This window comes from Lagenorhynchus albirostris, chromosome 5 (genome assembly GCF_949774975.1).
Source record: "Lagenorhynchus albirostris chromosome 5, mLagAlb1.1, whole genome shotgun sequence".
NCBI classification, from domain to species: domain Eukaryota; kingdom Metazoa; phylum Chordata; class Mammalia; order Artiodactyla; family Delphinidae; genus Lagenorhynchus; species Lagenorhynchus albirostris.
Window position 1 is genome coordinate 90340653 of NC_083099.1, and position 12024 is coordinate 90352676.

The 12024-nt window shown below is 38.1% G+C and overlaps 1 protein-coding gene across 1 annotated transcript in view; it reads left to right on the forward strand.

Annotated features, from left to right (window-relative positions):
• MYH15 (myosin heavy chain 15) overlaps positions 1-12024 on the forward strand; it is a 185666-nt gene that overhangs the window by 24050 nt on the left and 149592 nt on the right. The window contains 2 exon segments of the mRNA XM_060149051.1: positions 949-1052; positions 2306-2444. Coding sequence (XP_060005034.1) covers positions 949-1052; positions 2306-2444 — 243 coding nt within the window.

Consider the following 12024-nt stretch of genomic DNA (forward strand, 5'->3'; position numbering starts at 1 on the left):
TTTCTGGCTTATTTCACTCAGCATAATTATTTTGAGATCCTTCCATGTTGTAGCACATATTCATAGTTCATTCGTTTGTTTGCTAAGTAATAATAATCCATTGTGTGGATAGACAATGTTCTGTTAATTATCGATGGACATCTGGGTTGTTTCCAAATAGAGCTGCTATGAACATTCACGTAGCCCAATTTCTTTGTTTCTGAGATTTGGGGTTCAGGATAATAGAGCCTCACTTCATTGAGTGCTAAACAAAACTCAGATTGGCTCAAAAAACTTCACTGGGAGCGAGTGTCAGGCTTTAAGAGGTTAATGTGATTTGGCCACGTCGGTGGCAGATGTGCTGCTGACAGCTTGCCTTGGCTTCAGCTTGCATTATGCTTCCTGACTAAGTGAATCATGTGAGGAGTCTTAGACATATCAGAGGTGCAGCACTGAACACAGTAGCTGATTTATGGATCCCTTGAAAGACAGACTCAGCCTCCTCATAGGGAGGACGTGATGTGACAGGATGACACTGCTAATGTTCCCTGGGTGCTGACCCCAGGGTCGGCCTGCTTCCTAGCTTTTGAAGCTCAGGCCTGTTATAATTTACAAACCACTTTTTGTCCTCTGACCCTCAACCATGTATCTAGGCCAAATTCCTGTTTTCAAAGTTTTGCCAACATGCAGTATCTGTTTTTTTTGCGCACCAATTCAAGCTGCTGCAATTGAATCTGCTTTCAGATTTGGCCTGCCTAGTCTTCTCTTGGGAGGCATTAACACATGACTGACAAGTTAATAGAGGGCAGAAATTGATTGCAGAGGTTTGGGTGTAGACTATGGATTTTATTTTGGCTTGTTTACAAGTATGCTGTAAGCCGTAAGAGTAAACTGTGAATATTGGTCACTTATTTTCTAAAGCCTTGTGGATTTCTTTAAGCTGTTTAACTGATGGTTTTCCCACTGCAGATATGCTCCTTGTGTCTGAAAATCCCTCTGACTTTCACTTTTGCTCTCATGGAGCAGTTGCTCTGGAGAGCTCAGATGATGCTGAAGAATTGCTGGCCACAGATGTAAGGCTTGTTAGTTATCAAAGTATGGTAATGACAATGAGAAATGAAAGAAATCATTTCATCATAGATCTCCTCTCTTCCAAAGGGTCCTGGAGAAGTGACCTTCCTTCCCCTGAGGGTGGAGAGTGGAAGGAGCCCCTCCAGGACGGTTTCTGTCCAAAGTTTTATACTTATTTATTTTGTCAATATAGTGACTTCGGTACATATGGAAAAGTAGGAAGATGCTTCAACTCAGTGACAACCATTGTTTTTAGTCTTTATTTTTTTGTTTTTAGTCTTTATTTTTTTCTATTTGGGATTGTTGTTACATAGTTGTTTTGGTGTTTTTTTTTTAAATCAAAGATTATAATCATACTGCATATGCTATGTGATATATACTTTGCTTCTTTGATTATTCTTAAGCATTGTTAATATTATTACAAACTTCATAAACACTTAAATGGATACTTAATATTTTATCAGACATTAATCCTATAGTTTATTTAATCATTCTCCTACTGTTAGACTCAAGGTTGTGTTTTTTTTTTTCCTACTGTGGTGAATGTCTTTGTAGGTGAGTGCTTTTTCTATATATCAGAGTCACCGTATGCTAGATTCCTAAAAGTGAAATTACTAGGTAGGATTATGAATTTTTTATAGTCTCTTGATACATATTCTAAATTAAACACTAGAAAGATTGTACCGATTTCTATCCTCCTGGAGTGTGTGAGAACACACTTCTTACCATGTGCAGTGGCTTCCTAGGATGCTGTTCTTTGGTGACATGGTTTTTCTTTTCTTAAATACTTCCTTTTGCCAGTCTTTAAAACGTATCTGGAATAAAGCTGGGAGAACATATGGGATCCCAGAAATAAGCAACCTATCAGATATGGTGCTACTTTCTTCCATAACCATGAAAGGAAAAATAATTTAGCTCATATAGCCAGTTAATGATAGATTATTGGAAAGGAGAGGAGGGGGTCAGGGCAGCCGAGGAAAGTTCTAAAACTACTGGAAATTAAACAAGTCAAGTCATAAGCCTTCCTAATTCTCTTTTAAAGAGATAAGCAGACTGTGGGTGACCAAGCACCAACAGGGCCAATTTGCATTGCTTTGAGCAGAGCTGTCACACTTCACTTCGGGGCTGTGGTGATCTGTCTCCTGGCAGCCCACAGCCCACTGAGTGGAGGGAGGTGTGACACACAGCGGGGGTGAGGTGCTTACTGCAGCCATTAGGCAACTGAAGACTTGGCCATCTGCTTCTCTTTTTACAGCAAGCCATGGACATTTTGGGCTTTCTTCCTGATGAGAAGTACGGATCCTACAAACTCACTGGAGCCATCCTGCACTTCAGAAACATGAAATTTAAACAGAAGCCCAGAGAAGAGCAAGTGGAAGCAGATGGCACAGAAAGTAAGGATTACTTTAAAGACATGGCATGTATGCTCTTCAAATCCCTGACCCCAGGTCTGCTCCCCTTTTCCTTGCAGTTAAACTCACCTCTTAGTTTTTGGAAAATGTTGAAATTAATCAGCAATCTCCCTCAATTGCTGTGCCACCAAATTATTCTCTCAGCCAACATTCTGAATTAGAATCCTTGTATCTCAGGATAAGACACATTCCTTAATTAATTATTGATGATGCCAGTAAATTTGCTAAACTTGGATGACATAGGATTGACTAAGACGTAGCCTGCCTTCAGCATATAGACTATTGAGAAAAACAGAAAAAGGAACAAATTACCATGAGATGTATGAAGTGACATAATGAAGGTGTGAACAAAGATCTGTAGAATTCCAAAGCAGGAGTTTTCCACTGGGTTGAAAACAAAATGGCTTCTTTTCCCTTTGTTTTTTATTCATATTCTAAAAATCTATAGTCATGCCTGCTTACCAAAAAGATCTATAATGAGTTATCTGTCTAGAATGATCATCAAAATAGAAAATCACAATTATGAAAAGAAGGAATCATAGTCATAATTATTTCATTTAATATTAAAATTCCTGGCAATTGCAACAAAAAGGAAAAAACATTCATTCAAATCTTTCAACAATTTTAAAAATTTTATATTTTTAATTGTGGTAAAATATACACAACATAAAATTTTACCTATTTTAACTGTACATATTAGTGGCATTAAGTACTTTCACATTGTTGTGCAACCATCACCATTATTCATCTCCAGAACTTTCTCATCATCCCAAACTGAAACTTTATACCCATAAAACAATAATTTCTTATTACCACCTACCCCTAACCCCTGGAAAATTTTAGTCTACTTTCTGTCTCTATGAATTTGACTACTCTGGGTACCTCATATAAGTGCATTCATACAATATATATTGTCCTTTTGTGTCTGGTCTATTTCACTTAGCATGATGTCTTCAAGACATGTTGTGTTAAGTGTCAGAATTTCATTCCTTTCTAAGGCCGCATAACATTCCATCATATGTATATTCTACTTTTTGTTTATCCATTCATCTCTTTATAAACACTTGAGTTACTTCCACTTTTCACTAGTGTGAATAATGCTGCTGTGAACATTAGTGTTCAAATATCTGTTGAGTCTGTGCTTTCACTTCTTTTGTGTATATACATAGAAGTGGAATTGCTGGATTAAATGGAAATTCTATGTTTAATTTTTTAAGGAACCACCATATTTTCCATGGTGGCTGCACCATTTTCCATTCTCACCAGCAATGCACAAGGGTTCAAATTTTTCTACATCCTCACCAACACTTGTTGTTTTCCGTGGTTTTTTTTGTTTTTTGTTTTTTTTTTGATAAGAGCCATCTTAATGGGTATAAGGTGGTGGTGTCTCATTGTGTTTTTTTTTTAAATAGATCTTTATAGGAATATAATTGCTTCACAATACTGTGTTAGTTTCTGTTGTACACCAAGGTGAATCAGACATATGCATACATATGTCCCCATATCCCCTCCCTCTTGAGCCTCCCTCCCATCATCCCTATCCCACCCCTTTAGGTCATCGTAAAGCACCAAGCTGATCTCCCTGTGCTATGCTGCTGCTTCCCACTAACTAACTATTTTACATTCAGTAGTGTATATATGTCAATGCTACTCTCAGTTCACCCCAGATTCCCCCTCCTACCTGTGTCCTCAAGGCCATTCTCTATGTCTACATCTTTATTCCTGCCCTGCAACTAGGTTCATCAGTACTTTTTTTTTAAGATTCCATATATATGTGTTACCATACAGTATTTGTTTTTCTCTTTCTGACTTACTTCACTCTGTATGACAGACTCTAGGTCCATCCACCTCACTACAAATAACTCAATTTCGTTTCCTTTTTATGGCTGAGTAATATTCCATTGTATATATGTACCACATCTTCTTTAGCCATTCATCTGTTGATGGACATTTAGGTTGCTTCCATGTCCTGGCTATTGTAAATAGTGCTGCAATGAACATTGTGGTACATGTCTCTTTTTGAATTATGGTTTTCTCAGGTATATGTCCAGTAGTGGTATTGCTTGGTCATATGGTAGTTATTTTTAGTTTCTTAAAGAACCTCCACACTGTTCTCCATAGTGGCTGTATCAATTTACATTCCCACCAACAGTGCAGGAGGGTTCCCTTTTCATCATACCCTTTCCAGCATTTATTGTTTCTAGATTTTTTGATAATGGCCGTTCTGACTGGTATGAGGTGATATCTCATTGTTTTGATTTTTGATTTGCATTTCTCTAATAATTAGTGATGTTGAGCATCTTTTCATGTGCCTCTTGGCTATTTGTATGTCTTCCTTAGTGAAATGTCTATTTAGGTCTTCCACCCATTTTTTAATTGGATTATTTGGGGGTTTTTTGATATTGAGCTCCATGAGCTGTTTGTATATTTTTGAGATTAATCCTTTGCCTGTTGTTTCATTTGCAAATATTTTCTCCTGTTCTGAGGGTTGTCTTTTTGTCTTGTTTATGGTTTCCTTTGATGTGCAAAAGCTTTTAAGTTTAATTAACTCCCATTTGTTTATTTTTGCTTTTATTTCCGTTACTCTAGGAGGTGGGTCAAAAATGATCTTGCTGTAGTTTATATCAAAGAGTGTTTTCCCTATATTTTCCTTTAAGAGTTTTATAGTGCCTGGTCTTACATCTAGGTCTTTAATTCATTTGGAGTTTATTTTTGTGTGTGGTGTTATGTAGTGTTCTAATTTCATTCTTTTACATGTAGCTGTCCAGTTTTCCCAGCACCACTCATTGAAGAGACTGTCTTTTCTCCATTGTATGTTCTTGCCTCCTTTGTTGTAAATTAGGTGATCATATGTGTTTGGGTTTATCTCTGGACTTTCTATCCTGTACCATTGATCTATATTTCTGTTTTTGTGCCAGTGCCATACTGTCTTGATTATTGTAGCTTTGTGGTATAGTTTGAAGTCAGGGAGCCTGATTCTTCCAACTACGTTTTTCTTCCTCAAGATTGCTTTGGCTATTCGGGGCCTTTTGTGTTTCCATACAAATTGTAAAATTTTTTGTTCTAATTCTGTGAAGAATGCCATTGGTAGTTTGATAAGAATTGCATTGAATCTGTAGATTGCTTTGGGTAGTATAGTCATTTTCACAATGTTGATTCTTCCAATCCAAGAACATGGCATATTTCTCCATCTGTTTATGTCATCTTTGATTTCTTTTATCAGTGTTTTATAGTTTTCTGAGTACTAGTCTTTTGCTTCCTTAGGCAGGTTTATTCCTAGGTATTTTATTCTTTTTACTGTGATGGTAAATGGGATTATTTCCTTAATTTCTCTTCCTGATTTTTCATTGTTGATGTATAGGAATGCCAGAGATTTCTGTGCATTAATTTGTATCCTGCAACCTTACCAAATTCACTGATTAGTTCTAGTAGTTTTCTGGTGGCATCTTCAGGATTTTCTATGTATAGTATTATGTCATCTGCAAAAAGTGACAGTTTTACTTCTTTTCCGATTTGTATTCTTTTTATTTCTTTTTCTTCTCTGAATGCCGTGGCTAGGACTTCTAAAACTATGTTGAGTAAGAGTGGCAAGAGTGGGCATCCTTGTCTTGTTCCTGATCTTAGTGGAAATGCTTTCAGTTTTTCACCATTGAGTATGATGCTTGCTGTGGGTTTGACGTATATGGCCTTTATTATGTTGAGGTAGGTTCCCTCTATGCCCACTTTCTGGAGAGTTTTTATCATAAATGGGTGTTGAATTTTGTCAAAAGCTTTTTCTCCATCTGTTGAGATGAGCATATGGTTTTTATTCCTTAATTTGTTAATGTGGTGTATCACATTGATTGATTTGCGTATATTGAAGAATCCTTGTATCCCTGGGATAAATCCCACTTGATCATGGTGTATGATGCTTTTAATGTGTTGTTGGATTCTGTTTGCTAGTACTCTGTTCAGGATTTTTGCATCTATGTTCATCAGTGATATTGGTCTATAATTTTCTTATTTTGTGATATCTTTTTCTGGTTTTGGTATCAGGGTGATGGTGGCTTCATAGAATGAATTTGGGAGTGTTTCTCCTTCTACAACTTTTTGGAAGAGTTTGAGAAGGATGGGTGTTAGCTCTTCTCTAAATGTTTGATAGAATTCGCCTGTGAAGTGAATTCTATCTATCTGGTCCTGGACTTTTGTTTGTTGAAAGAGTTTTAATTATGGTTTCAATTTCATTACTTGTGGTATTTCTGTTTATATTTTCTAATTCTTCCTGGTTCAGTCTTGGAAAATTGTACCTTTTGAAGAATTTGTCCATTTCTTCATGGTTGTCCATTTTATTGGCATATAGTTGTTTGTGGTAGTCTCTTATAATCCTTTGTATTTCTGTGGTGTCTGTTGTAACTCCTCCTTTTTCATTTCTACTTTTATTGATTTGAGTCCTCTCCCTCTTTTTCTTGATCAGTTTGGCTCATGGTTTATCAATTTTGTTTATCTTCTCAAACAACCAGCTTTTAGTTTTATTGATCTTTGCTATTGTTTTCTTGGTTTCTATTTCATTTATCTCTGCTCTGATCTTTATGATTTCTTTCCTTCTACTGATTTTGGGTTTTCTTTGTTCTTCTTTCTCTCATTGTTTTAAGTGTACTGTTAGATTGTTTATTTGAGATTTTTCTTGTTTCTTGAGGTGAGATTGAATTGCTATAAACTTCCCTCTTAGAACTGCTTTAGCTGCGCCCCATAGGTTTTGGATCATCTTTTCACTGTCATTTGTTCCTTTGTATTTTTTTTTTCTTCTTTGATTTCTTCAGTGATCTCTTGGTTATTTAGTAGTGCACTGTTTAGCCTCCATGTATTTGTGTTTTTTACAGTTTTTTTCCTGTAATTGATTTCCAGTCTTATAGCATTGTTGTCAGAAAAGATGCTTCATATGATTTCAATTTTATTAAATATTCTGAGGCTTGATTTGTGACCCATGATGTGATCTATCCTGGAGAATGTTCTGTGTGCACTTGAGAAGAAAGTGTATCCTGCCACTTTTGGGTGGAATGTTCTATAAATACCAGTTAAATCTATCTGGTCTATTGTGTCATTTAAAGCTTGTGTTTCCTTATTTATTTTCATTTTGGATTATCTGTCCATTGGTGAAAGTGGGGTGTTAAAGTCTCCTATTATTATTGTGTTACTGTCGATTTTGCCTTTCATGGTTGTTAGCATTTGTCTTATGTATTGAGGTGCTCCTATGTTGGGTGCATAAATATTTATAATTTTTATATCTTCTTCTTGGATTGATCCCTTGATCATTATGTAGTGTCCTTCCTTAGCTCTTGTAACAGTCTTTATTTTAAAGTCTATTTTATCTGACATGAGTATTGCTACTCCAGCTTTCTTTTGATTTCCATTTGCATGGAATATCTTTTTCCATCCCTTCACTTTGAGTCTGTATGTGTCCCTACATCTGAAGTGGGTCTCTTGTAGACAGCATATATATGGGTCTTGTTTTTCTATCCATTCAGCCAGTCTGTGTCTCTTGGTTGGCACACTTAATCCATTTACATTCAAGGTTATTATCGATGTGTATGTTCCTATTACCATTTTCTTGATTGTTTTGGGCTTGTTTTTGTGAGTTTTTTCCTACTCTTGTGTTTCCCACCTAGAGAAGTTTCTTTAGCATTTGTTGTAAAGCTGGTTTGATGGTGCTGAATTCTCTTAGCTTTTGCTTGTCTGAAAAGCTTTTGATTTCTCCATCAAATCTGAATGAAATCCTTGCTGGGTAGAATAATCTTGTTTGTAGGTTTTTCTCTTTAACACTTTAAGTATACCTTGCTACTCCCTTCTGGCCTGCAGAGTTTCTGCTGAAAAATCAACTGATAACCTTATGGGGATTCCTTTGTATGTTATTTTTTGTTTTTCCCTTGCTGCTTTTAATACTTTTTCTTTGAATTTAATTTTTGTTAATTTGATTAATATGTACCTTGGTGTCTTCCTCCTAAGGTTTATCCTGTACGGGACTCTCTGTGCTTCCTCGACTTAGATGACTCTTTCCGTTCCCATGTTAGGGAAGTTTTGGACTGTAATCTCTTCAAATATCTTCTTAGACCATTTCTTTTTCTTTTCTTCTTCTGGGACCCCTATAATTCGAATATTGGTGCATTTAGTGTTGTCCCAGAGGTCTCTGAGATTGTCTTCAATTCTTTTCATTCTTTTTTCTTTATTCTGCTCCTTCGCAGTTATTTCCAACATTTTGTCTCCAGCTCACTTATTCTTTCTCCTGCCTCCATTATTCTGTTATTGATTCCTTCTAATGTATTTTTCTTTTCAGTTATTGTGTTGTTCATCTCTGTTTGTTTGTTCTTTAGTTCTTCTAGATCTTTGTTAAGAATTTCTTGTATTTTCTCATTCTGTGCCTCCATTCTATTTCTGAGATTCTGGATCATCTTTATTATCATTACTCTGAATTCTTTTTCAGGTAGATTGCCTATTTCCTGTTCATTTATTTGGTATTGTAGGTTTTTACCTTGCTCCTTCATCTGTGACGTATTTTTTGCCATCTCTCTCTCTTTTTTTTTTTTTTTTTTTTATGAGTGGGATTGTATTCCTGTCTTACTTTCTGTTTGGCCTTAGGCTTCCAACACTGGAGTTTGTAGGCTGTTGGGTAGAGCTGGGTCCTGGTGCTGAAATGAGGACCTCTGTGAGACCTCATTCTGATAAATATTCCCTGGGGTCTCAGATTCTCTGTTAGTTCAGTGGTTCAGACTTGGAGCTCCCACTGTAGGAGCTTCAGCCCAAACCCATGCTCACAAACCAAGAGCTCACAAGCCACATGGGGTGGCAAAAAAAAAAAAAAGAGAGAGAGAGTATAATAACAAAGTAAAAAACAAAATTAGACTAGAAAACTAACAGATATATTAGAAAGAATAAAAAATTAAAATATAGATGAATCAACAACTGGAAGGTACAACGTACCACAATAGTAAAAAAAAGAGGAGGAGGGAAGAGAAAAAGAAAAGAAAAAAAAAGGGGGGCGGTGAGGGCCTTAGCTGTAGAAGGTGGGGCCTAAGCAAGGGTGAGGTTTGGGCAGTGGGTGGGGTGTATCCTTAGGACCCACAGGGCTGGAAAATGCCCTGGGGGCTGTGGGGGCATTGGGGCTTAGGCTCAACAGAACAGAAGGGGCCCAGGCGTGCCTCCCGCCCCCATGTCAGAGGGCAGGGACCTCACCTGGGAGCCCAGCAGGCTTCCTGGTTTCAAGTGGGTGAGACAAATGCCCTCTCCTCTCCCGCTCCTCCTGGAGGGCCCCTCCCACCTGCCTCTCCTGATCTCCTGACCTCCCTCTTATGTCCCCAGGACCAATGTGGCCAGGGGGAGGGGGTGCGCCCTGGAGGGTAGGGGACCAGCCTGGGAGCCCAGCAGGCTCCCCAGGCCTGAGTGGCTGGGGCAATTGCCTCCTCTCCTGCTCCTCCTCGAGGGCCTCTCCCACCTGCCTCTCCTGATCTCCCCAGCCTCAGGGTCACTGATCTGTCTGGCCTCCACTTCTCCTCCTCCCTCAGTACCCCCACATCCTACCAGTTCACTTGGGGGTTCCTCCCGTCTCCTTGGGCACCAGGGTCCCCCACCAGCAGCCAGCAGGTGCTCTAGTTGTGGGGAGACACGCTCATTGTGGTTTTGAATTGCATTTCCTTGATGATTAGTGATGTTGAGTATCTTCATGTATTTATTGGACATTTGTATATCTTCTTTGCAGAAATATCTATTCAATTCCTTTGCCCATTTTTTGGTTGCATTGTTTGTTTTTTTATTGTTTAACAAATATTTTTGGAGGGCAGTCTGTGTGGGGGACTATTCCTGGTGCTAGAGATATACCTATGAACAAGATATAATCCCTGTCTTGATTGTCTAGTGTGGGAGATAGACAATATATACATAAATGGACAAATATGCATGAAGTCAGAATGAAAAAATTAAAGCAGAGTAAAAGAATAAAAAATAATAGGAGTTAGGGGGTTATCGTTGATAGGGTGGTCAGAAAGTCCCCTCAGAGAAGAGGACACTTGAGCTCAGAGGAAAATACAGTAAGGAAATGTGCCCTGAATATTGTGTAAACATCTTCTATATTAATATATTAATATATGCTTTCATGGCATCTTGCTGCCTTATTTTGCTGTTTTTGTCCTCGTTCTTTTTTTTGCTTTTCCAACGCTTTGAAACAAAGTTTTTAAAATTATTTTTATTACAAAAACAAGGCATAGTTATTAATTAGAAAATACAGATAAGCAAATGAAGCAACGCATCTCATACAGTCTCCGTGGTGGTTCCTTCTCAGGAACTGGAAGCGTCCTCATCTTCCTTACTTCTAACTGCTATAAGTCTGCTGAGCTCAACTCTTGAAACTTTTCTCTGCTCATTTCTTAGCTGATCAACTCAAACTCAACATGTATAGAACTGAACTCTTCATCTCTTCCTGCCCCTTCATTTCTCAGTCTTCTTAATAAATGTCAACTGGATTCTCCTGACTCAAATCTTAGAGTCATCCTGAACTTCTCTCTTTCTTGTTGTCTCTACCTTTAAATATCTGTAAAACTCACAACTACCCACAATCACATGTTCACTGCCACCGCTTAGCCTGAGCCACCATTTCTCACCAGACTGTTGTGATAACCTCCTTACTGATCTCCCTGTCTCCACCCTCATCCCATCACTGTAGTTCTACATATTGCAGCCAGCAGTGATCCTTTCATAGAGTAAACTAGCCCATGTTCCCTCCTCGGTGCTAGGTTCATGCGTGGCTTCCATCTTACTCAAAATAAACCCTCAATCCTCATCATAGCCTCCTTCTGTTACCTCTCTAAATCTCTCTATAATCCCATCTCCATATTATGCTTGATAATATGAAATTTATATTTGGTGTTTGTCCCAATATCTGGCACAGAGCTCTTAATTTGGAATTTCTTGAGTGATGAGAGCCATAAAGGTGCCTTTTATGTTAACAAGGTGACTTTTGGACTGTACCTATGGATAGGGTCTTGTCACCACAAGAACTAACCCTATGATTAGAGAGTTGGAACTTTCAATCCCACCCCTGTCAGGGCAGAGGAGCAGGGCTAGAGATTGAGTTCAATCACCAATGGCCAATAATTCAATCGACCATGCCTATGTGATGGAGCCTAAAAAATAAAATCTTAAAAGGACAGTGTTCAGATATCTTCTTGGTTGCTGAGCACGTGGAGATTTGGGGAAACTGGCATCCTTGGAGAAGGCGTGGAAACTCTGTACCCTTTACGCATACCTTGTCCTATACATCTTTCCCATTTGGCTATTCCCGAATTACATTCTTTTACAATACATCATTGATCTAATAAGTAAAGTGTCTTTCTGAGTTCTGTGAGCCTCTAGCAAATTAACTGAACCCAAGGAGGGTGTTATTGGAACCTCCAATCTGGTCGGTCAGTAGCCTAAGTGAAAACCTGGACTCACAATTGGCATCTGAATTGGGGGAAGCAGTCTTGTAGGACTGAACTCTTAACGTGTGGAATCTGAGGCTATCTCCAGGTAGTTGGTGTAAGAGTTGAGACTTCCA